The 24,680-nt window shown below is 45.5% G+C and overlaps 1 protein-coding gene across 20 annotated transcripts in view; it reads right to left on the reverse strand.

Moving 5' to 3' along the window:
• DNM1 (dynamin 1) overlaps positions 1–24,680 on the reverse strand; it is a 70,313-nt gene that overhangs the window by 19,701 nt on the left and 25,932 nt on the right. For 13 of the 20 annotated variants that reach the window (XR_007509967.1, XR_007509964.1, XR_007509962.1 and 10 more), the window contains exons 3-15: positions 23,705–23,854; positions 22,369–22,572; positions 21,735–21,833; positions 20,859–21,019; positions 19,605–19,747; positions 19,386–19,521; positions 18,150–18,217; positions 16,945–17,083; positions 8,665–8,751; positions 8,398–8,468; positions 7,893–7,944; positions 6,654–6,665; positions 5,276–5,389 (exon numbers count right to left, since the gene is read on the reverse strand). Coding sequence is in view for 14 of the 20 variants with exons in the window: in XM_049832446.1 (XP_049688403.1) it covers positions 5,276–5,389; positions 6,654–6,665; positions 7,893–7,944; positions 8,398–8,468; positions 8,665–8,751; positions 16,945–17,083; positions 18,150–18,217; positions 19,386–19,521; positions 19,605–19,747; positions 20,859–21,019; positions 21,735–21,833; positions 22,369–22,572; positions 23,705–23,854 (1,436 nt within the window). In the remaining 6 variants the exon portion in view is untranslated. Of the gene's footprint in view, positions 1–5,275; positions 5,390–6,653; positions 6,666–7,892; positions 7,945–8,397; positions 8,469–8,664; positions 8,752–13,557; positions 13,697–16,944; positions 17,084–18,149; positions 18,218–19,385; positions 19,522–19,604; positions 19,748–20,858; positions 21,020–21,734; positions 21,834–22,368; positions 22,573–23,704; positions 23,855–24,680 lie in introns of all 20 variants that reach the window. The other 7 variants (XM_049832444.1, XM_049832440.1, XM_049832450.1 and 4 more) reach the window with 3 other exon arrangements.

Below are 24,680 nucleotides of genomic sequence, written 5' to 3' on the forward strand. Positions count from 1 at the left end.
GACAGAACTGGGCAGAAGGAGACGAGGGTATATGGGGCCTGGGAATCCTCCCACACAGCTCCACAGGGAAGAAAAGGAGTTGAATGAAACAAGTTCTGCACACCTGGGTGACAGTCAAAGCTTCACAGCATTTTCTCCCCAAACAGCAGTAATAGATTTTTTTTTTTTTTCCCCTCTTTCTAAAAAGGTGCAGCATACGCCAGGTGGAAACCAGGTACCAGCCTGATACCAGCACTGGAAGAGGAAGGAGCTTGGAAGCTTGCTCCAAATTGGAAACATGCAGAGAGCAACATTTCTTCTTCCCAGCTGCCAGAGAAGGATGTTTCTTCAATCAGGACTTGGACTTTCTTTCACCCCACCTCTGCCCCCAAAATCCCATCCCAAAAGCAGGGAGGGGAAAGGACTAATGAGCTGCTGATAGCCGGAGAGCAGATCGCAGAGGCTCCACTCCGTCTGCCCAGTGTTCAGACTACCTGTTCAGGACTACAAGATTGTACAGTAGTCTGCACATTGGTTAGGCTGTGCTGGGATACACCACACACTGCCAGTGCTGCACGGGGACGGCAACACCTGCACGGCAGAGGGACATGCTTGGAGAGGGTGGGCTGCGGGGATAGCTGCATGCAAAGTTCACTCATCCCTCAGCCTGGGAGGATAATAACCCTTTGGAGCCATGCTTGATGATCACTTTTACCTGCCTGTTCACCAACCTACTTACAACCCTCTTTTACCTCCTCCATCTCTCTCATCCCCTTCTTATTTCTTTCAGCCTCACGCACTTGTCCCAGGGGTAGCTGTGTTCAGGATGGCTTGTGTTTCACATGCTGAACTTTCCCATAAAATGCAGAGATAGACACACAGGCCTGGCAGAGTTACAACTGCACTGTGCTTTGCTACCTAAGGCAGGATCAAGCACAGAAAGGTGACTGGAGAGAAAGGGAATTTCACATGGTAAAGAATGTTGGTCATTAATATAAAGAAAAACCCACAAACAATTGAAAGTTGGAGGTTTGGATGCTCTGGAAGATGTGTTTGTTTTGATGTTTGTCTGGAAAAGAAAGAAGAGAAACAGTGAGTGAAAGCATAAATGAGGACTAATTAAGACTAAGATATCACCCATGAGAAAACATGCACTTGTGAAAAAAGATGAGTGAATGAATGAAAGACCTCCACAGAGGATGTAAGGAGAAGGAACAGGTTCCAGAAAGCACCTGAGAGCAGTGTGAAAGCAGGAGAGGAACAACCTCCAAGCAGACCTACTCCTGTGGTCTATAAACAAGCTGGATGCAAAAACCTGGCTGCCGCCAGACCCATCGCAGCAAGTTTCTGATGACTCGTGCGCATCAGAACATAGACAAAAGGATTTCTACCAGCTTAGCTGGGCCTCAAGGACACAGACGGGGGGGGGGGGTGGGGGGGGGGCAGGGGGAGTGCATGTGTGTGCAGTGGGGGAATAATCTCAGTATTGATCAATGTATATATTTTTAAACTAGAATTGGGTACAAGGCATTGACAGGTACAGAAGCAGCTATCTAGTGACTGTCAATAAGGTCACATCTTCCTCAGGACAGGAGAGAATACTTTTGTAATTCAAGCAAAAGAGAAGGCATGAAGAGAGAGAAGAGAGCTCAAGCACAGCTGATTAGCCAGAATCAACATGATGCATAAAGAATATGAAGCACCCCCCATGCACCTGCAAGTACCTAAAACTCAGCACCCATCCCTCTTGTACACACAGGACTCGAATGCACTAACACTGCATGCAACACATGAATATTTTCACACAAGCAAATAAGGCCATAGTCTTCTCATGTAGTCACCTGTTCTTACAAGCCCCAAATTTCTAGTACATGATTTACCTGAGTAAGGACAGAAGGTCCCATCTGTATTGTACATTCACACAAATTCCCAAAGGAAACAGCAGATATATCCATCTACCCAGCTGTGCAAACACTCTGGTATACGGTGGCACACAGTCATAGGCATCAGCAGAAACAGTCACCCTTGCAAAGCAGAGTGCACAAGGGTCCCCTCCAGCAAGCAGTAAGCTTTGCTAATAGGAACGACTGAGCACAGTGCTCATTGCATCTTGCCTACAAGGTCCCCATCACCAGCAGCTCTAGCTCAGCTCACAGACCGTCCTTTCCAGCAGGCGGGAAAGCCCTGCACAGAAGTGGGCACTGTGCATTTCATAAGGGATTCAAGGCAGAAGGACTATTCAAATCAAATTCTTGTATCGTGTCCACTATGGTGCTTGCTGAGCAGCTAGCCAGTGTGCTGTGGTGCTCTGCTGCTGCTCCAGCCCGGAGACACTGTGGCCTCCCTGAGCAAGGAAATCTTGCTCTATATTGCCAGCAGCCAGAGCAGGCTCCTCCCCACCTCTCCCACCCACCGCTGGTCTGTGGCATAACCCACAGGGTTCAGGAGGTGCAGGTACCTCAAGGAGGGTCTCCAGGTCTTGGGAGGCCAGCTTTTTGTGGGGCTGCTCTCCATGGGGTCAGTGTTTGACTCATTGAAAGGAGACAGGAAGAAAAACAGAGAGCCCAGGAGCACACACACATGCTCTTGGCAGCAAGGCATAGTGGGGAGCCAACTTTCCACCCCCGCCTGGCCCGGTCTTTCCTTCCCCTCCCATTCCCCAGCACACTCCTTCAGGCCCCTCCAGAGCATCAACAGCCATATATCCCTGCTAACACGTAATGCTGGGCCCTTTAAGACATTTTAAGTTTCGGTTCCTTTCTTCAGAGGCAGAGGAAAAACAAGCCAGTGCTGCGGAAAGACTGGTATTTCACTAATGAGGTCCAGATGTCTTCGTTCTGCAGACTCTGGATCCTGGCTTGCAAAACAGGGCAGGGAGAGGCTGTGCCCCCACTCCTCCCAGCTCCAGAGGCGCTATCCTAGCCCTCTCCCTCAACCCACCGCACACCTTCTCACCCTGCTCCTTCCCCCGCTACCACCCACAGCTCTGCCACCAGCACTTTTCATCCACACAAGACAGACTCAGCTCCCACCTCCTTCCCTCTGGAAAGCTGCCAGAGCACAGGGGAACTGGGACAAGAGGGCCTGCAGAAGCGCAGGGTGGGGCAGACAAAGCCTCCCCCTTCCTCCCAGACCTTAAGTGAGGAAAGATCATTGTGTACAGCCTTTGAAAAACACATGAGAACTTTCCAGGAGCTATAGAGAACACAAGTTCTCCTGAATTGGTGGAGGAGAGCTCTGGGACACACATGCAAAGATAACCCTGTCTGGCAGAGGACCATGCACTGCTTTGGGATGGAGCCAGCTCCATGCAGAACTGAGGTTTGGGACAGGAATCCCCATGCTCAGGGCTTTCTAAGCTGCCCCTCAAATGCACCAACTCTTAGCCTGACTCAACTATGGAGTCCAGGTGGACATTGCTTCCTTTCTCCATCACAACAGCCGGTTATCAAGGAGTTGAACTTGGGGAGGAATCAAATAAAAACATGCTTCCCTTTTCTCCGCTGCTCCCACTCAGTTGAAGACAAAGGCTCCTTTTTTTGGAGGCAGCTCAGACCTCATCAGCACTGGTTCTCATGTGTTTAAGGGACCAAGGCTGGCAGGGAAGTCTTTTCATTAGGCAGCTCTACCTCTTGCTATGCAGAAGGGACACAGAAGGCAGCTCTACCTCTGCTATGCAGAAGGTCCATGCAGACATCCAGCTGCTATGGACTCCCAAGGCTGCCCTCCTTGGAGGGAAGGGAGGTCCAATCCCCATCCCAGGCAACTGGAATCTATCAACAGTTTACACATCCCCACTGCAGCCCTCCCTCCCACTCCCCAGGGAAGAACAGGGAGTTCTGATCATCTCTGTAGTACAGATGTAGCAGCTGGCTTTGATTAAACTACTTGGTGTTTACAGCCACTCGACCTGCATATGCAACCTAGAGGAAAGTGAAGCCTCCCCAAGCAACTCTGAATACAAAGGGCAGGGGTCTTATAGCAGAGACACACTGATTTAGCAAAAGACATTCCAATGCCTGGTTCTTTAATTAGGAAATTGCGGCCTGCTCATCCATAGCAGCACAGCAGCAGTCCCCATGCAGAAAGCAATATTTAGAGGCTGATTCATCACCATATTTGTCATCATTTCCACCTGCTGAGAATGAAACAGGCCCACTGATACCAACTAGACAAGAAGCCAGGCCTAGCTACAGCTCCCAGGCACACTATTGTGTGCCTCAGAACACCTGAGGGACACAAACAACAATAAGAGGCAGAGCAGTTTCTTTATTTGCCATCAGAAACCCCAATCAACTCAGAATGCATGACTACATCACACCAGGCATTTTTCATCCCTCGGCACACTGAGTGGGGCTAACCCTTTCGATCATGTCCTTACCAAAACCATCTAGCTATTCTTTCTCTTTTCAAAGTAATCAGAAAAGACAATTATCTACCTTTGTCTTGCACAGGAAGCAACAGACTGTTGACAATGATAATTTCAGCTGGGACAATTCTGTCCACTTATATAATTTCCCACTGAAACAGAAAGACACCATAGCACATTGCTAGAATTCCTAATAGTCAAGACTTTCAAGCAACTCTACAGCGTAGGTCCACGTTCCTATCAGTGATATTCCACACATAACTGTACTTTTGATCAGCAGTACTCTAACCATTCACAATTCAAACAGTTTTACAGATAATGGATTAACTGGCATGTTCAATATAGAAACATTAAGAAAAAAAAAAAAAGACATTCCTGCTTTGCAGGTTTAACAACTGAAACCTGAAGAGGTTAAATAATTTACTTAAAGTCAGAAGGAGCCAGCACCTGAGCTGCTCCTTCAGGTCCAGAGCTCCTGTTGCTACACCCAGAAAGGAGATAGCTTTCTTCTTGTGACCAGGAGAGATGCATGAAAACCTCTGCCATACTCCTTCAGGAAACTCATCATGGCTGCCCCACAAATACCAGAAAGTCCAAATCTTGGAACTAACCCATCACAGCCTTGATCACAGCTGCCATAGCAAGACAAATAAACGTCAAATTCATTCCAAGTGTCTGTCAACTTTCTGCTGAGCCACGGCTTCAAGCATAGATGTTACTCCTTGTGCATCAAAAAAAGCCACGTTCACATCAATTCAGAAATGCTCAGCAATGCTGAGACCACAGGGAACCCAGCCCAAGGATAGTTTCAGGTTGTATCACAAGCTACAGACAATATTCAGAAGATACATCTGTAACACCCACAGAACTGAAGGCCTTATCCTCATCAGATGTCCAAGACTCAAGTTGCAGAATTGAGCTACTCACCTCATCATCCTTGTACCAGGAGAGGTTCTCCGCTGTCAGGACAAACCAATACTCCTTGGAGCCACCCTTCATGATCCCAATGTTATTGATGGTGAGCCAGCCCTTTCGAATGACCTAAGGGGGTAGAAGCAATGAGCGTTAACAAGGGCCCTAAAAGCCTGGCCTTAGGTGACAGAGAAAAGATCAGAGGGTATCCCTGCACACAGAGTAGTATGGAAAGATAAGGAACACCGTGCTCTCTGCTGCTGCCAGAAGAGCCCCCCACTCAACTGGCCATTGAAGGTCTTTGCCTCGAAAGGGCCAGGAATAGTATAAAAAGGACGCAGGAAGGAACCTGGCAGTGCTGTGCATTATACCCTCTGCCAAGAGGAAAGAGATGCAGGAAGAACTGCATCAAGAGCGCCTTGGACACTGGCACAACCTACAAGCACCAGATCACAGCAACACACCCAGGAAAGGCCATGCCTAGAGGAAACCAGGACACCAGCACACCTTTTGGCACACTGCATGGTGGAGTGCTTCACCCCACTCAGGGGTGGGGGGAACCAGTTCAAGAACAAGAGACGGGCAAGCAACCCAGGAAGGACTGAGTTTAGTAAAAAGGAGACACTAAGTATAACAGAACAAAATGGTGCATCTGGAATTAGTACCCTGGACTTCAGCATACCCAGGTATTTGAGTAGTCATATTAATTTAGGGCAAAACAAGTTCCTTTAAGTTTAGTCTGTAAAGAAGCCAGGCTATTACTCTCTAGGGAACTCCAATTCACCAAGTGCTGGTTTAGAGCCTCACACATGCAGTAATCAAAATGCAAGTATGCATCAGCTTAAATGCATTAGCTTTTATATGTGTTACTGCACTGTTAACACCCAAAAACATCTGCATGCATTATGTGCATGTACCTTGTTGTATGGATGTGCTTGCTGACAACGACCTGGCATTGAAAAACTATGTGACTGCACTGCATATTAGCAAGTTGCACTGTGTGAGCCGCCTACCACAGAAGTACACAATCCTTTCAATTGCCAATTTACCTTATAAAAGTAAACATAGGAGCATTGGATCTTCATCTCATGCCTACTGTTAAGCTCGAGATAGTCCTATTCTCTCTGTGGACAGGAGGGGGCAGTGAAACAGAACCACGCATCCTTGGATTACTGCTTTTTATCTCCACCCACTCACAAGATGTACCAGCAGTTCTCAATTTTTCCTCAACATACTACCTTTTCACCTCATTTCTGCTTCACCTGTGTCTAGTGCCAGCTGCCCTCTCCCCATTCAGCAGCAGAGGGAATAATTTGTTTATGCACTGTTCTTGCCTTCCCAGATGCAACATTAATGTTCATTAGCACACCCTGCTGAGTGGCCTTCTACTCACCAGGATCTCATCCTGCAAAGGGGAACCATAGCAACAGCAGCAGAGCAGAGAGCAGGAGAGGAGCAAAGAGAGGAGAGATTGTTACTAGGAAAGCTGGAGCAGGAGAAGAGAGGCTCAAAAATAAAATAAATTGGAAGCTGGTACCAAATCTTTTACCCCAGGTGTTAACAAGAGCAACCCCCATCCCAAAACAAAGTCTGCTAATGGGAGAGCCAAAGCACTTCACAGGTAGATCCAGAGTTTGCCCTTTACACTCTCAAACTCAGCTCTTCTGTAAGGTATACTGCAGAGGATAGGGTTCCCTACAACTGCTCTGAGATACCATAAAACTGATGGTTGGCCAGCCCAACCTGCTGACCTACCTGCCTGCCAACAGTACTGAAACAGTCCACATGTTTATGTGCAGGGAAAGGTGGTCAAACACGTTATAAAGAGGATGGATGTCAGGAGTGAATGTCTTTAAAAAGACTAAGCAAAAGCATTTGCTTCCATTCTCTATGAAGCTGCTTGTAAGGCTTTGTTTCTACAAGATCTTCTAGCCTAGATAGCCTTGCCATGTACCCAGCAAACCTGGGAGAAAGTGTCATTAGCCTCTTTTTAATTGTGTGTACACTCCTTACAGTTCCTGAAGGAATAAAGGAACTCTTCCCTTCCACTGCTGTCCTCTCCAGTGGGCGTGTTCTCATACATACCCAGTGCAATCATGGCTGTAATCACCTTTGGTCTCCCTGTACAGAGGTTTAAGTATTTCCAGTGAAGTTTTCCAGAAGAGAGTCCATGAACTCTCTTGAAATCCCTTTTCAGAAAGTAGATACCACTGATGGGAAAGACAACTAGAAAAGACAATTCTATGCTGTAACAGTTCAGTCCTAGTGTTCTGTACCCCTCACCTCAACAGAAGAGTTAGCACAGCTACTGAAGATGTTGAACAAACAGGGATTTACACAACATTAATTGGGACTTCTACCAGAAAAGCAAGACCAGATCTTGATTATGAAGCATCCCTTTCCCTCTACAACACTTTCCCTCCATTGCTGCTACATTCTCAGTTATTCCTGACTGCAGTGAGCCTAAACCACTATCCTCCAGGTGTAAACGAGCTTGAAGAGTTAAAAAAACAAAACAAAAATCCAAACTTAAGAGTACTGCTGCATACAGCCCAGCACTTGGCCACCTGGTAGCTTCCAGGTGGCAAACATGTCCTTCTTGCAGCAGTGAAGGAGATGGAACTTGGCCTACCTGGTTGCCAGCTGCCTTCTTCTTGCTCATCTGGCTGCTCCTCTGCTGAGCACTGCAAACAACAGCAGAGACATTCAAAACCCCTCAGGCTCTTCTTGATCACCTAAATCCTGCTCCCATCAGATAGCTGCTACAGTGAGTTCACGCCCCTCACCACGGGCTTCCAAAGCTTTAATAACCCAATCTATTTCCATCTGCTATCTCAGCCTGGTCTACTCGTCTCACTCCCACCTGAGCCATACTTGGGTCACTAGCCCTCCACAGCTGCTTCTTCCCCCCCGACACAACCCTAATACTTAACTCCCCCTTCTACACATCCCTATTCTCCTCCCCAGCCTTGCAATACAGAGCCACTGAAAAACAAGCAGTACAGAGAGCTGAACCATACTTTGGGACAACAGCACCTGCACCAGGGCCTTTGCAACCCATTTGCTGGAGCAGCTATAGGACAAAGCCACAGGAAACACATGCAGAGAAGAGGAGGCAATAGGATGTGGGTGCTTACTTGGCAAAGCCAATGAAATCCTCATGGTTTGTGTTCATGTAAGCCAGCTCGATGTCTATTAGAAGCATGACCTGCCAAACAGAGGCACAGAGAGAGCAAGACAGACGTTAGTGATTGACAATGCTAAGTCAGGGGCAGACAGCCCTGTACATTGTTCATCTGATCATACCTCTGCAGCCAGACACCCCTTGGCTCAGGCCGCTCTAGCCTAGGCTGTCCTTTCACCCCACCCAATCTCCCCTCTTACGCACTCTCCTGATCCCCTACCTGATCTTTGGTCCTGCCTTCTCTTTCGCGGATGTGAGTAGTAACAATCCTCTCCATCTCCTCACGCAGATGAGGGTACTGGCTAAGCTGCAGGAGAGAGAAAACACGTGCACATGGGAAAGGGAGGTATAAAGGGGGGAGCAACCCCCCACATGTATGCATGCATATAGCCTGCAATCAGATATTTTCAAGGGAAGTTCTAGAACACTGGACTTGCAGACAGATTTTTTTCCAAGTTCCTGGAGGTCTGCTGGGGGCAAAGTTCATTCCTTATTACTTTGAGCTTCAGAGAAAAGCTCTTGTCACTCTTGCAGCAACCTTTCTGCCTCACCAGAGGCCTGCTCTAAACCCACCATTCTTCCTGGCATAAGGCTTTTGACAAACCCCAGATGTAAACGCACTGCTTATTGCTTGTTTGGTTCTTCCTATTAAAGTGAAGAATTCCTCTAGATGTTCAGCATCTCATTGTAGTACACTAAGTAGGTGAATGGCCTGTTGCTACAACCTTCTAAATCCTATAGGAAGTATCCCTGGGAAATGAAGTGGATTTCAATCCCCATTTGCTGAGGCACGAAGTGAAAGCATCTGGTGCTCTCCATCAACATCTGCAAGCAGAGACAGAGGATCTGACCAACTCAAGGGCACATGTCTTCAAGAAACACTGTGCTCTGGGCATCCAGCTGCTTCTACCTGCTCTCCACCTGTGTTGGAGCAGGATTACATAGCTGAGGTCTGTATTCACATCACACCTACACCACACTTTTTGCCACATTACTGAGGAGGGATTCCTTTACTGCCCAGACAGAGAAGTAGAAGGACTTTACTAGCTGTGGTTCAGAAGAAGAGTATCTACAGAGATCATACATGAGAAACTTCCAGAATCAGCACCCTTAAAGCCTTCTGGGTTTCACACAGCACCTACCTATCTGCCTAGATTCATGAGTCTCTAGTGATTTCAATAGCAGTAACTGTATGCTTCTCAGGTCAGGCCCAGCACAGTCAAATGAAATTAATCCTCCAGACACTGGATCTAGCCCTTCCTTCCCCACTTTGCCTATCCCATTTGAAATCATTTCCTCCATATTTTTTTTATTATTACCTCCAATTCAACTATAATATCAAACAGCATTTCCTAATATCAGTCTTTTATACCCCTTCAAGGGGGTGTATTAAAAAAAAAAAAAGAAATCTCATTTGCCTATGATCTGTACTGCATTTGGGTTTTTCTCTCCAATTTACATGGGAGCTGCTTCTTAAACTGGTTTGCCTTTTCTTCTGTATGTAGAATCAATTATAACATGTTAGAAGGAACTAGCTCAAAGCATGCAGCATCACTACTGGAAGCCAGATCCCACACTAACCAGCAGCAACATTCCTAACATCTGATTACAAATAGTCTCAAACCCTTTCAGCACCCTTGCAGTCAAGCAAGTTGCAATAGCCTGGAACTGAATTTGAGGACTAGCCTTGACACTGCCTATTTTCAAATGTGTGGTTTGTTTTGAACGCTAATTACTCTACAGAGGCAGGAAAAAACAAGTAGAATTAGTGTTCCCCACCACCACCTTGTCTGGAAGCACAAACTGGGTGTTCTCCATGTTCTTTATGGTTCAGGCAGCTGGTTGCTTCAGAGACACACAGGCAAAGCTTCCTGTTTCCTTTGGGGGGGTTGGCAAAGGATAGATGGGCAAGTTATATCAAACAGAAAAACAGGAAGTTGGAAAACCTCTAAGCAAGTCTCAGCTTCTTTGCTTCAAATAAAAAAAAAAAAAAAACCAACACAACCAACAAACAAAAACCAAAAACCAGTCAACAAAAATACATCAAACCTCCCACCACCACCCCCTCCCAACTAGTACAAATGCACACATAGTGCAAAACAAGTTGTGGTTTATTCAGAACCCAGGTCATCCAGAAACAATAATGTGCAAAAATAAATTGACAGCATCAGTCCCCATGCAGGAGCTTCCAACCCCAAGCATGCACAGGAGAAGCAAGGGTGGGCAAGGAAAGAGGACACAAACAAGCCACCGGATGTCACACCACCAGAGAACATGCAATAGGGCATAGAGGGGCAAGGAGTTATCACCAACAGTACAAACAGCACCCAGAAATGCCATGACTGAAAGACAGGAGAGCAGGTGACCCTTCAAGGGGTTAAGTCCGTCAGCCTAGGATCATGTCCCAGCTCAAGTGGGTTTTCAATCCTGTTTTAGCTGCATTTGCCTGTTTAATCAAAATACAAGCTTACAGCCCTCTTTGAAAACCAATTTGTCCCAATGTTCCTCAGTTCCCCTCTCTCTGCAGATTCCAGGAGTCCTTGCCAGCACACCAAAGATCAACCTTTAGCTGAAGGGCTGCTGACTTGCAAGACTTTCCTGCACTTGTGAAATGCTGCAGTGCAGTCTGGCACAGAAGGTTCCTGCTTTTGGAAAAACACTAGCTACAACATTATCCTCCCAAACATAAGGGCTTACATGCTTACACCAGCTTTCTGTTGATTTTGGAGCTACTCTCCATTTAACCAGCTGGAAGAAGGCTCAGAATCAGGCCAGTCAGAGAACAGCTGTTAATGGCTACCTTCTCTTCAGCCCTCAACTTTATCTAATAGTCCACTGCAAATCTCTTTTCATACAGGAAGGCTGTACCTCTGTAGATAACAGATGGGTTTGCCGCCTTCTGTGTTCTTTATTGATAGTCTCATTATTCCATCTATGCAGCTTTATCAACTGCACGTACAAAGATTCCTTCACCATCTGGGGTGAAATAATTGTGACAGCACACAAACAGTAACACACAGTAGTTCAGGACAGCAACAAACCAAGGCTACAGGACTGTTAAGCTAATTCAAGAGGTGTTAGCCCAAGTGGTGGTCTTTTCGAAAAGCTTTGCAGGACCAGTCCACAACCCAGTGGGCTGGGTATTACCTTACAGTTAGCATCAGTCCTAAAGTAGCCTTTTCCAGATGCCTCCCCCAATAGCACATGCTCTTGCCCATATCAAGCAGTTAGGGCTATAACATGCAAGATAAATATCACAAATCAACTAATGCCCCTGTGCAGTTACTGCCCTTTGCCTTATGCCATCAGAACCCATCTCAGGCTGGCTGCTATCCTGAAGTGGTCTACGGCAGTTAGCTTCTACTCTTTCAGAGGAAGATACAGGCAAGATTAAGCTTCTCACTACATGTAGGCATTTGACTTTAAGCATTAGTAAAACTTTCCTTTTATTTGCCAGTACTATTACTACATATCTTCATTCAGGCAGTTATTTCTCATCTCTAACATCTGCCTCCCTTGCCTTCCCAACTTTTATTACAGCCATTAGTCTCCTGCAATGTCACTGCTACCATCACCTTCCTTACAGGATGTATCTTGGGTTGCATCACCTCAGAACATCCTCACAGGGTCCTCTACCATGTCATGGATTAAAATCCACAGAGCAAGTGGATATCCAGCCACTCTAACGATGTGGTCCAACAAAGAAACTGGAATTTAACACCCTTGAGGTTTTAATGTTCCTTCTCCCTCTCCACCCAGACAGAGAAAACACTGTAAGCAATCAAACACATTAAAATAAAAAAATCCACAAGAGAAACAGGCTGGATAGGAGTCATTATGCCTTGCCACATCAGCCCCACAATCTGGCAATACCAGGACTCTGCAAGAAATAGATTGGGCAGAGCTCGGGGCACATCAAAGATGTCTCCTTAACACAGGTGGCAGTGAGCTCTGTATTCCTAAGTACAACCAGACCTTATTAGCTCAGCTCTCGCCTTCAATCTGAACTTGTATCAATTCTTATCTTTCCTTCCTTCCCAATTTAGGGGTATACGTTGATGCATCTGGCTGTAAACCTGGAAGAAGGGAATTGTAATTTTCAAGTCCTAAAATAACTCATGAAACAGCCCTTTCCAACTCAGTTTCCAGAACATACATCCCTTGTGCCACAGACAAGTTTCTGCCCCTCACTCCCTCACTGGTAAGTGTTAACACTAATTGCCACATCTACTTTTTTTTTTTTTTTTTTTTAAAGGAGGCATGTGGTGCCCCCTCCTGGAAGAAACTAGTCTGGGAAACAAACCCACTCCCGCCCCAACCTCTACGCAGTATTTGACACGGTCTGTGTCATTCAGGGCAGTTTCTGTCTCCACCTGCTGCTGTCCTGTGCTAGCCTAAGGCTTCACCTCCTGTGCTTCACAGCATACAAGGAAAAGTATCCACACTACCTCCTACTGAGCAGAGTCGATGGAGCAAGAGATCAGCAGGAGAATGATGCAGAGGATGCAATGCCTGGAAAAGCTTTTCCCCAAGCCTTTTGGGACAGTAATCTTCTGTTGACTCCAAATATCTCTTGCAGAACATCTTGCACCTCAAACTTTTAAATCAACCGTTGTTTTGTATATGCTACTGCTCAACACAGCTCTGCAGATGAGATGAAACCTGCAGACCACTCATGCTGTGGGACTGTGAGGTCTTTTTCTGGCTTTTTATATTTTTCTAGACTATCTAGATTTTTTTAAGGGGGTCCCAGAAAAAACAAGTAAGTTCCAAATGCACAGGCAGTGGCACCGCAAACAGGGCTTGCAAAGGGCTTGATCCACAGAGGTGAATGCCAGTGAGCCAGACAGAGGAAACAGGTATGCTAGAGTAATCCACTGGATCCCAACTCACTTCTCAGCTAAAGAGCCCTTCAGCTGACGGCCACTTCTCTTGGCCTGCTTTTAAACTGCTCTTATACCTGCAGGTTGCTGCTCTCCTTTAGATGCATCTTTATATCCATTTTCTCTCACTAGGTTTCCTGGAGTTCCTGGGAGGGGTGTGGAGAAACAGCATGGAAGTGTGTGGGAAGGGGGTGGGCATTGACCTTTCTTTGCATTTTTTGTTTCTTTACCTTTTCGCTACACTTTCTGATGGTGGATGTGAGCTCACTCACTACCATATCCACACACTTCAGACTTGGCTCCTTCAACTTCTGCACCTGCTTTTTCACTATGGCTTCAAAAGCGAGGTCAGGCGTGAAGAGACCCGTTCTGCATGGCAGGGGCAGGGTGGGAGGAAGCAACGAGGAAGAAGAAAGCAAAGCAGAGAAAGAGCAGGAAGGAGGAGGAAAGAGAAGGAAGGAAAAGGGAAAAGAGAGAAAACACAAGGCAAAATGAGAAGTGATATTTTGGTTCATTCCGTTAGTTTATTGAACCAGGTGAGCATTGCTATGGGGCCTGTGCACTGCCAAGTATCAGGAGAGTCTACAGGCAAATGGAAGTGGCAAAGGGGAATGAGGTAGGAGCAGCTGGGCCAGTGAAATGGTGAGCTGTCAAGAGCAAGATGAATGGATGGAACCCCCCAGGGATCAAGTGATCTCTTCCTGAAGGAAAGCTTCTTTGGATTTTAAGACAAAGTTGCTTGCCACAGTGAGCCACTGCCTCTCTTCCTAGAGGCTCACCATGTCTCATTTCCCTTTGTCTCAGGCATTCCCTTTTCCTTCCCACTACAGTTATCTCCCCTTCATGTTTTCCTTATTCCAGCTGCAGGAAGCCTGAACAGGAGCCAAGCTAAAACTTGCAAAGGTCTGTCACTTGCATCTTGATTTGGCAGAACTGAACTGCATTGGTACCTCTCAGTTCCAGGGACTGAGATAAACTGCTCCAATTATGGAGCATCTTTCATCTCACTCACCTTCCCTGCAACATTAGCTTTCTCAGTAAGAGCAGATGTACCCAGTATTTAGGAAAATGCAAACATGCTACAGAGAATCCATAGCTATACATAGCATGCATTCTGCCCTTGCTAACCTGCGGCATCAGACCCAATACAGGCCTGTTGAGGTTTATAAGGAAATATTAATTTCCACTGATACTATTCAAGTGGCCTGTATTCTCAGTGGCTCCACTATGGAATAGCAGACAGTCCACAAACTAAAGTTACTATAATATGATTAATCCAATTCAAGACTACTACACCCAAAGGCGTTTTTTCAGCCCATCTTTAACACTTTAGAGCTTTGATGCTCTTTGTCACACAATCTGAGTCACTTGTTTTAGCATGGGGCATTACTGCTTTGCAAGTGCTTTCAGGGGGACAATGTCCCCTTGACATGGGAAGGGGATACTGCCTTTCTAAAGATACAGTCACAGTCAAACCTGGGGTGCCTACAGCTAACAACCAATCCAGGACTTGCCGTAAATAACCACCACCTCATTTAAATCAGATATTTCCCCCTTCACCTCATCTTTCACATCTCTATGGATAACACCTGCAAGACCCCAAGCAACACCAGTATTAAAACACACTTCAACACATATTACACAGGACCTACAACTAGCCTGCTTTTTAAGCAACAAAGAGTTGGAATATGTGACAGGATTCAGCTTTACCCAAGGGTCTCTCAAGGTGCCAACAATGCCCCTTTTGAGCAAAGCAAGGACATTTCCAGAATTAAGTTCACATCCTCTGACTCAGCAGCAGCTTCCTACTAATCCAGTTGCCCTGCTAAACTCAATATACACTGTTTCCCCCACCAGACTTGGGAGCCTCTGCACAAAAAAAAATATTTTTAAAAAATCAGCTCCTTCCAGTACCTGCGGATCACCTGAATTACAATATTTTGTTTCTTCAGATACAAAATTGTAACCATGGCTACAAGAACACACAGAGGAACTAACACCGAATTCAACTATGAAATTCTTAGCAATAGGATCTAAGCTAAAATGGAATGCTTTAATCCTGAATCTGTGACATTTCCCCCCATCCCTGTGGTCTCTTCTCCTCCCTTATTTCCCACCCTGCTGTACCCACCACCTCATCACTTGAGGAACCTGCCACTGTCAGAACAGATGGTCTATTCTGAAATTATCAGTAGAAGAGGAAACAAAAAGAAACAATGAAGAAAGAAGTGGGAAATGGAGGGAAGGATGCAAACAAAGAATGAATGAGATTCTGAATAGCAACTGATGGATGGAGAACAAATCAAGAGAAGCTTCAGAGGGCATGAAAAAGGAGGGCCCTTCTGATCCAGTTAGCAGGCGACTCTGGATACTTGGCAGCCCGAGGGCCTGTGCTTACCTGTCGCCAGGCTCTAATGGCAATTTTCTGGGTGCTCCCCACAGTCACACACCCCAAGAGAGGACAGCAGACAGAAAAAGGAAGCTCCTCCAGCACTCTAGACACCTGAGCAATCTCTCACTGCATCCACTTTGCTTTCCCAGACTGTCCTGGGGGGCAAAGCATGTGCCTGCATGCCTGAGCCCTTCTATAGAGGCTCTTGGCCCTAAGGACTAGGCATTTCTGCAAGTATCACCACTTGGGCACCTTTCCCTACCCTTGCAGAGACAGGGTGTCAGACTCTCCAGACACATCCTGCAATGCCCATTTACCTGCACCTGAACAGCCAGTGGTGATTCCAGTCTCCAGCGCCCATTCCACCATCCTAACTGAGGTGCCTTTTCACCAACACCTAGCCCTGCCTGAAGCAGCAAGCCATGGCTGAGAGGAATGGCACAAGTCTTCTCATTTTGCTGCCTTTCATCCCCAACCTCAGAAACAAAAGCTGCCGTATTCAACAGGCAGAATCAAGGCAGGTTCCCTCCCTCAACCCCAACAAATACCAGTACGGATCCCAAAGGGCAAAACCTGAATCCCTGTCTGAGAGAACGGGAAGACCCCAGACATTGATGGACATTTCTAACTTGCTTCTTCTCAGCCATGTGCCGCTCTTCCAGAACAGGATATGGACCAAGCCAACCAGAAACCAAGCCAAACACCACAGGAACATTTCCCTGCAATACAGCCCACAGCTGTAACTGCTGCAGCCTCTGAAGTTCAGCCCCATACACTCCCCCAGCAGCACCCAAAGACTAGTTTGGGATCAACCATCTCACTTCTACAAGAACAGAGGGGACAGAATTTAAATCCCAGTTTCTGGCCTGGAAAATAAACCCAGATACTAACTTTAGTCAAATGTGGCCACATAAGAAATAACCTTGATTTTAGAAGGAATCAGGAGTCATGCTACAGAGAGAGGGGTGGCAGGGGCACCTCCAGCACCCCTCAACTCTAAAACATTCAGGGAGCAGGACCATGGTCCATGTCCCCCAGTGCTTCCCTTTCTGTTTGGCTTGTTGGCTGGATCGCCCCAGGCTGGTACTGTTCAGGTCTAGTCATGCTGAGGAGGTGGTTAGAAACACCGAGTGTGGCTGCAGGCAAGTCCCTGCCCAGGTTACAATGCTGTGCCGAAGCCAGCGAGCGGGTGGGAAGGTGCCAGCTCCATGCTGCCTCTGGTTACCTTCTTGGTGCACTGTCTAACGGTATTGATTAACTCCGAAATGACCATGTCCACGCATTTCAGGCAAGGTTCTTTAATCTTCTTCACCTGCTTTTTCACAATGGTCTCAAAGGCCATGTCGGGTGTGAAGAGACCGGTTCTAAACACCCAGGGTGGGGACAAGACAAGGCAGGAGGGGGAGAAGGGGCAAGGAGAATGTCACAGCATTACACACACATCTTGGAGCAGGCACCGCCATCACTGAAACCCGGCACGCGGGGCTGGGAAGTGTCATGTTCCCCAGACAAGCCCTGATTGGAGGCCATGGAAAATGAGGGATGCTTGGCACCTCCCAGGAAGGAGGTGTGAGGGCAAAATGCATCCTAGCTGGACAGCCACAGCCAGACCACCATTGCACCTTAACCACCAGGTCTAAGGGTGGCAGGGGCTGACCTCTCCACAGCATATTTGACCTCAGAGTTGTGCAGCAGATGGGAAGCCTTTTCTGAAAGATTTTTCTTAATGCTTAGGACACTAACACATTTGACACTCTATCAAGCTCAGCTAGTGACTGAGCAAAAGAAAGGAATGAAAATAAATCTAGGTCAGTATTTGTTCACATCCCAGTGGGTAGGAAGGGCTCAGAGGCACCAGACCCCACTCAACTTTCCCAGGAGCACCATGACTTGGTCTCAGGGCTGTGCTTTGACAGCTAACCTCCTGAGGGCTGAGGGCAACACAAGCATGTTTGCTAACTACATCCTGGGGCCATTGGGATCCTGGTCATGGGCACCCCAGTGCTCGTCAAATCTCTAGGGGAGAAGGTGCTCAGCACCAACAACTGTTTTGAACAACTAACTGTTGGTTAGTATGCAGGCAGAAAGTGAAAACCAACATTATAATTTTAACTAAATGAAGGAGTAGTATGGGCTTGCATCCCTCTTTCTATCCTTTCTTATGTCAAGAAAACAAGGAGGGAGAAAATGTCTAGTTACCAAGTCAGTTTTACCTTTTAGGCCTCTGCAACTCTGACATGGGAAGAGAAAGCAAACTGACTTGGATGATTGTCCCTACTCCCAGATTCAAGCCACCAGGGTGGTCCAAGGACATTAGCCCTCCCCTTTGGCTGACCTACCGTACCTCTGAAGTCTTCAACTCCATTTGGAAGGTCTAGAGGTATTTACAAGGCTATGCAGCCAATGGTCTGCCTAGTGTGTGATACGTGCCTGATACCATGGATGTTCTTGATGGCATAGCTAATCTCCCTCCGCAGCTCCTTCTCATCAAACTCCATCTGCACCAAAAGAGAATTTTATCAGAAACTGTCTGACACTTATTTGCACAACCCCAGGATACACAACAGCATGCTTTACAGAGAAGAGGTCCCATGCCAGCACTGTCATGTGACAGATGAGATATTAGCCCAAGTGTTGGATACAGAGTCCAGCCATAAAGCTTCTATTGCCAATGCAGACATCCTGGACAAATATGAATAGCTAAGGGCCTACATTTACAGATGCCAAGACCCAGCAGCTCCCAAGGAGCTTCTTTGAGATAAAGCAATAGGACTGAAGTGCTAGGCTGCTTTTTAAAACAAACTGTTTTGTCTCACACGATTTAGCATGAGGTCTTGGCAGCTGTTTTTTCAGTGAACACCACAAATAGATTTACAATTCACATACAAAAATGTATTATCCAATACAAGGCAGGCTCTTGTATTTCACTAAAAAGGACTCATCTTATTCAAATGCAAAAAAAGGAAGCAAAATGCAGAAAATCCAGTAGTCGACTGATTTGGCTCTTGAGTCTGTTCCAACTGACATTAAAAAAAAGTTTTTCCATACCACTTCTGATCAGGTTCATGTACTTTGCCATCCAAGAAAACTATCATTCAATAAAAATCCTCTTCAGCTGTTATGATAGTAGAACAGTTTCTGTTCACTTATAAGGTACAGACAGGAGTAATGTCAGGTATATCCACATCCTCTTTCCTGCTTCTTGCGTATCTGTTAGGGCAACTTTACATCTAGTCTGGTGCTCAGGATCAAGGAAGTACAAATTTCAGCACCATTCGTACTATGTGAAATTCAGTCAAAGTAGCTTTGACACAACATATCTGCGAGGACATTCAGTCATTCATTTACTATTGTTTGTGTTAAAGGAAGTTATTTTGCACATTTAATTTAGCACTTAGGAATTAAGCCAAAGAACTTTCTCTTAGTTAAATGACAATATTTAAGTTCTGTCACAAGGACAGGGACTGAGGGAAAGGTCAGTACTATGGGAAGGCTCCAATAAAGGAGACAAAATAAGCAAAAAAGGTGGTAAAAGGAGAAACATGAAACAAAGTAGTCAAAAGGGAAAGAGAGATGATGAAATATACCAAGAGGAGTAAGGAGACAGACAGAAGAGGTAACACACAAGAAGACAAAGTGGATCTCAGCAGCATAGGAAAGCAGTACCTTCACCAGTTCAAAGGGGAAACGCTCATGGAAGATGCGGTTAATCCTAGCTCCTCCTGACAGCTCATAGGTATCAATTTGGTCTCCAGAGCCTTCAATGCGTTTCTCAAAGTCCACGGCAAACTGCTGGACCATCCTGAAAGAAAACAAAAAGCATGAAGTGGAAGTCATGGCTGAGCAGTCATCTCCAGGGAGGGACATACAGCTGAGGCCACTTACTGAAGCAGAGCTTTGGTCTTGCGAGCAGGGTCATCAGGGCGAAAGTTCTTGTACTCCTCCACCTCCTTCTCAATGGAGAGAAGCTGGCTTTGCAGCTTGTTCCGCAGCCCTGGCAGGGTGTCACGGATGTGGTTGGTCAATTGCTGCACAAGAAGAAGGTTTAAGATTATAAACCTCTAGGTGGTTACTGGGAAGCGTTTGCTACCTCCACATCACAAAATAAAGAGGAATGCTCCTCTCTTCTGTGTTCAATCCTTACGAGTGGTCCTAACAAAAAGTCTATCCCAGGACGAACACCAGTTACAAGCTGGGTGTATCCTGCCTCTCAGGCTCCTACCTATTGCACCCCTCAATTCTTGACTTTTATTTTACCTTCTAGTCTGATACAAAACTCCCATTCATACAAGCCTGCTGTCTCCAACCCAAGAATAAGCTTCACATAAAAGTATTAGCATTTGCTATTTACACCAGGGAAAAGGCTATTCTGTCTTCAGCTTAGCACACCACTGACACCCAAGGTGGTGGTTAAGCCCTTTTTCAACAATAAGGATGACAAGACAAGGTGGAAGGAGCCAAAACCACTGAGGAGACTCCAATAAGAGGGTTTCCACAGAACACAGCTGTGGAAAAGTCCAGTTTAAAGATGAATATTTAAATAAGGACGAAAAAGGACAAAGTAATTCTTCACTTAAGGGACTATTTCAAGGGAGCAGAGAGGGAAACAACAGTAAGTTGCTACTGTATGAGACAGGAGATAAGAGAGCCTTCATAGATGGGAAAATGACTACCAGTATCACATTTAAATCAATCTTTGCAGCTTACCATTAGGTACAGAGACCACTAGAAACTTGGAAGGTATCTTTTAGCTTAACCAGAAAGACCTTGCATTCTGATAGTGTAAATGCCATGAACCACCTATTGATTTTGTACCAGCACCACTGAGAGGATAAAGCAGTGCTCTGTCTTTGGTGTGTAAGCTCCATTATTGGCTTTAATGTGTTTCATTGTATCAGTATTACACAAGTCAGGCACACTTCATAGGACTTGGCCTCAAAATGCCTTTTATGATGCAGAGAAGGAAGACTTAACCAACCTTCACAAGTCTCACGGCAGCAAAACAATTTAACTTATTTGTCAATTTGCTGACCACAAGTTGTAGATTTTCCTGTATTCTTCCATCTCAGAAATGCCCTGGTGGCTAGCCTAGCCATTCTTATGGCATAGTGGGCAGCAGTTCTTAACTGTCGACAGTACCTGGTTCAATACTTTCTGCAGGTAAGGGGTTCCCATGCGATCAGCCATGTGTCTGTAGGCCGGGTGGGAGAGAAAAAATTTTCTCTCTGCAGCCAGAGCTGCCTGAATGTCCTTCTTGCCATCAATGTCCTTCTGACTTCTGTTGACTACACCAATGTAACCTGTAACAGTGGTGTTAGAGATCAGATGGTTGCAAGGACAAGAATGTAAATGGGACTCAGAAGGAAGTTACCCAGCTGGCAGCACTGCAAAAGGGGAATTCTAGTGGCAACACATTATTAGGAACCAATTGGAAGAGTTTAAAACTAGAACTTCCTCTGAATAGCCCAGGTTCTGGTATTTTGGTATGCAGGACAAAAATGACTATGCAACTGAGAATTAGCTTATTTATTACTGTTCCCCCAATCACAAAGTATACCCTAGTCTCATTCATTTGAGACTTCTGTTAAAGTCCTTAGGATAGGTACTTCACTATGTCACAGCACGTACCACAGTCCAAAATTATTTCATCTGATATACTATGGCAATCTCACGTAGATAAAAGATGACGGGAGCCTTTTAGACAGTAGTTCCATTTTTGCAGCTTGCCTTATTAAAAGAAGTAAGGAAAGAGATAGTAAAGATAAGAGCATAAGGCTATGTTTCTGCTAGGACTGCATATGAAGGTACAAATACCTAAAAAGTTCCTATTAACAGCATGACTGATCCCTGTTCCCCAACTTTTCTCAGTTCCAGCTTGGAACAGAGATGGCTTAACCACAAGCTGTAACAGATGTTGCAGGAAGGGGATGCACTGAATGAAGGGGATGAGACCAGGACACCTCACACAGGGAAAAGACAGGAAGGAGATCATGGACAAAGCATGAGGAAACATACCTCTACGAAGAGGAAGTAATTTATTTTCTAATACATCTCGAGCATCAGTTCCTTCATCCATAAGATCCAGCTTAGTGATAACTCCAATAGTGCGTTGCCCTACAGAAAAAAACCAAACATACCTGATCAAACAACTCTTAGTATTTTCCTCTGTTCACAAAGCTTACAGATTGCCCAACTTGGCTACTCAAGGGCTCTTGAACTAAACATTACAGTTCCCATCATGTCCAAGAGGCCATGAGAGCAAACCAAACAATAATTGAGCTCAGTTCTCAGTTATATCCTGCTGAAACATACACATGCTATGCCACATCTGCTGTGTAGATTTTAGTGAGGGATTTTAGCGCAGATTTTCCTACTTTTCTCCAGGCAGAATGCAGATGACTAAAGGAAAGGAAATCCTTCGCCTCTTCAGAAATGGGGCTCAGACAAAGGAAGAAAAGGGGAATAATAAAAATTCTATTACAGTAACTGTTAACACTCACTAACACCTCTCAGAAGAATGTGTGTTGGTGGAGATACAACCCAAGACAACAGACAGGAGCCCACAGCTACTGGGCTAATCACAACCAAAAGGTAAAAGGAAGATCAGGCCACTGTCCAGCAATGTCATACTAAATTAAAAGATATTTACCTTGAGGATCCACCTCCTTTGCAACCTTCAGGGCATCAGAATTGGCCAAATCAGAGTTGGCTGGGGATACTGCCAGGATGAGACAATTCTCTTTGGTGACAAATTGCATAAGCATATCTCGGATCTGAAACTCGATGTCAGGGGGCTGGTCCCCTACTGGGACTTTTGTCATACCCGGTAGATCCACCAAGGTCAGGTTCAGGACTAGACACAGGAAACAGGAGATAACACAAGGGAGTGTTGAGGTTGGAATATTCTGGTCTGTAAGTACCACCTGTAGCTTTAATGTCTCCAATATATAACAGGCATAATAGATGCACACACAGAAGCACACAGAGCTTTCTAGTTCCTTTGTTACTGCTTAGTAAGAACTACTTGCTAGTTGTTACTAGTCATGATTGTCAAGGATCTCATCATCCTTCCCTTTAAATCACTTGTTTTGGCACTGATCAGGGAAACTGTGCCCTCAAAGTCCTAATATATATGCTACACTGAAAGGGAAGGGATGACAGTACATTTTTTTTACTTTATAATAAAGACTGGAGAGTCAGAAGAGTTGGTTCCACTCATTAAGAGTTGTCCCCAGTATTGAAGAGCTCAGTCCTGCCACCCTTATTCAAGGGAGGCTCCTGTCAAAGTCAGCCAGGCCTTCTCCTGAAGGACTACAATATGCAGCCCTATAACTTTTTAATTGTCTTGCTGAGAGAAAAAAATAGAATTAAACATCAAGCACAAGTTCTACACAGCCAAATGCTATGTAGCACTGAGCTGCTGCTTTCCAAAAAAATGCCCATATAGCTGTTCACATTTAAAGAGCTGGCAAATTCGGGACTACGTCACTCCCTTGTTTAAGCAGAATTCTTCCACTGAGATCAGCATCATATGACGTAGGGACTGCCTGGAGAGAACTATACAAAGTACATATTTACATGCAAACAGAAGGCAAGTGCTCTTCAGGAAAGCCACTCTCCCCATCATTATTTTTCTGTTGTTCCATTTATTTGCCCAGTAAGGCAGTACCAGAAAGCAGGGAGAGACAGCAGCTCTTCACCATAATGCCTATACTAATGGAAGAGAACAGCCCCAGGAACAAGTTTCTGCACAGACATCAGTTGTTTCAAGAAGTTCTGCTAGCAGTCAGATACTTCAGCTGGCAGACAAATCCATTGTAGCAGTATGGTTAAGGCTGGCAGTTTGATACAGCATGGCACATTGAGATTAACGTCAAAACCAAGTACACTCCCCATTTCATTTCTGTTCCTTTTGTCTTTAGTTCATGACAAAGCAGCAGCCTGCCTCATATATCTCCTGACTCAGATGCTACATTAGGACTCACCATGGGGAGAATAGACTCGAAGATTGATGGGCACAGGGGAAATCCCTTTGTTGGAGCCAGTAACACGATCTGTTTCAGCCTCAATCTCCAAACGGACCTCCTCAAAATCAGTGAATTTCTTTCCTTTGCAGTGTAGGAACTCACCATATTCTATTTAAACAGAAGCAGAGAATCAGAAACAGTCAATGAAATCAGAGAAACACTCAAAGTGTAATGAAAACATCATGTCCTGAAGCAAAACAAACCAAAAAACAGTTGAAGGGATTAAGTCTGGCAAGGGCCCTTCCCACTAGGACCTAGCAAGTTGGCATATAAGTTACTGCAGTCACATTATCTGATCAACATCTGAGAGAATTCAGTTGAACCCAACACATTCACAATCCAGCTTTTGTCTCGGCAGAGGTGGCATCTTTGCTTGTCTTCATTCAAGTAATAATCCAGGACCTTCACTGTTGATAGTATGCAAACTTAGCATGCACCAGCCTGCAGCAGTGGTGACTTCCACAGCTATACTGGGAGATACCCTGGTATTCAGGAGAACTTGGACTAGCTCTGTATTAAAGTGCTGGGGGTTAATAACAGTCTCATTACATAATGAGAACAGACTCAAGAGGCTCAAGAGAACACAAAAAATCCAACCTCCTCTTGACATGGTTTTGAATTCACTGGTGGTTGGGGGTTTTGTGTGTCAGTCCTTGAGTAGGCTAACCAATCCAAAAACCCTGTTTCAATTTTAAAAGCCTCCTAAAAGTCAAATTGTCTCCTTACTGTAGACAAGAGGACTACCATGGATAGATCAAGTTCACCTGGGAAGAGAGGAAGAGTACCTTGAAACATTCACTTGCCAGCGCCTGGGTAAGACCTTAATTTATGTTAAGGGGGATGGTAATGAAAACATCCTGCAAGTAAGTAGCAAAACCAGTGAAGAACTGCCCAAAAGACAAGCCACAGAACTCTGTAGTCTTTCTTCTCCAGA

The sequence above is a fragment of the Accipiter gentilis genome, chromosome 29, assembly GCF_929443795.1.
Source record: "Accipiter gentilis chromosome 29, bAccGen1.1, whole genome shotgun sequence".
Taxonomy (NCBI): Eukaryota; Metazoa; Chordata; class Aves; order Accipitriformes; family Accipitridae; genus Astur; species Astur gentilis.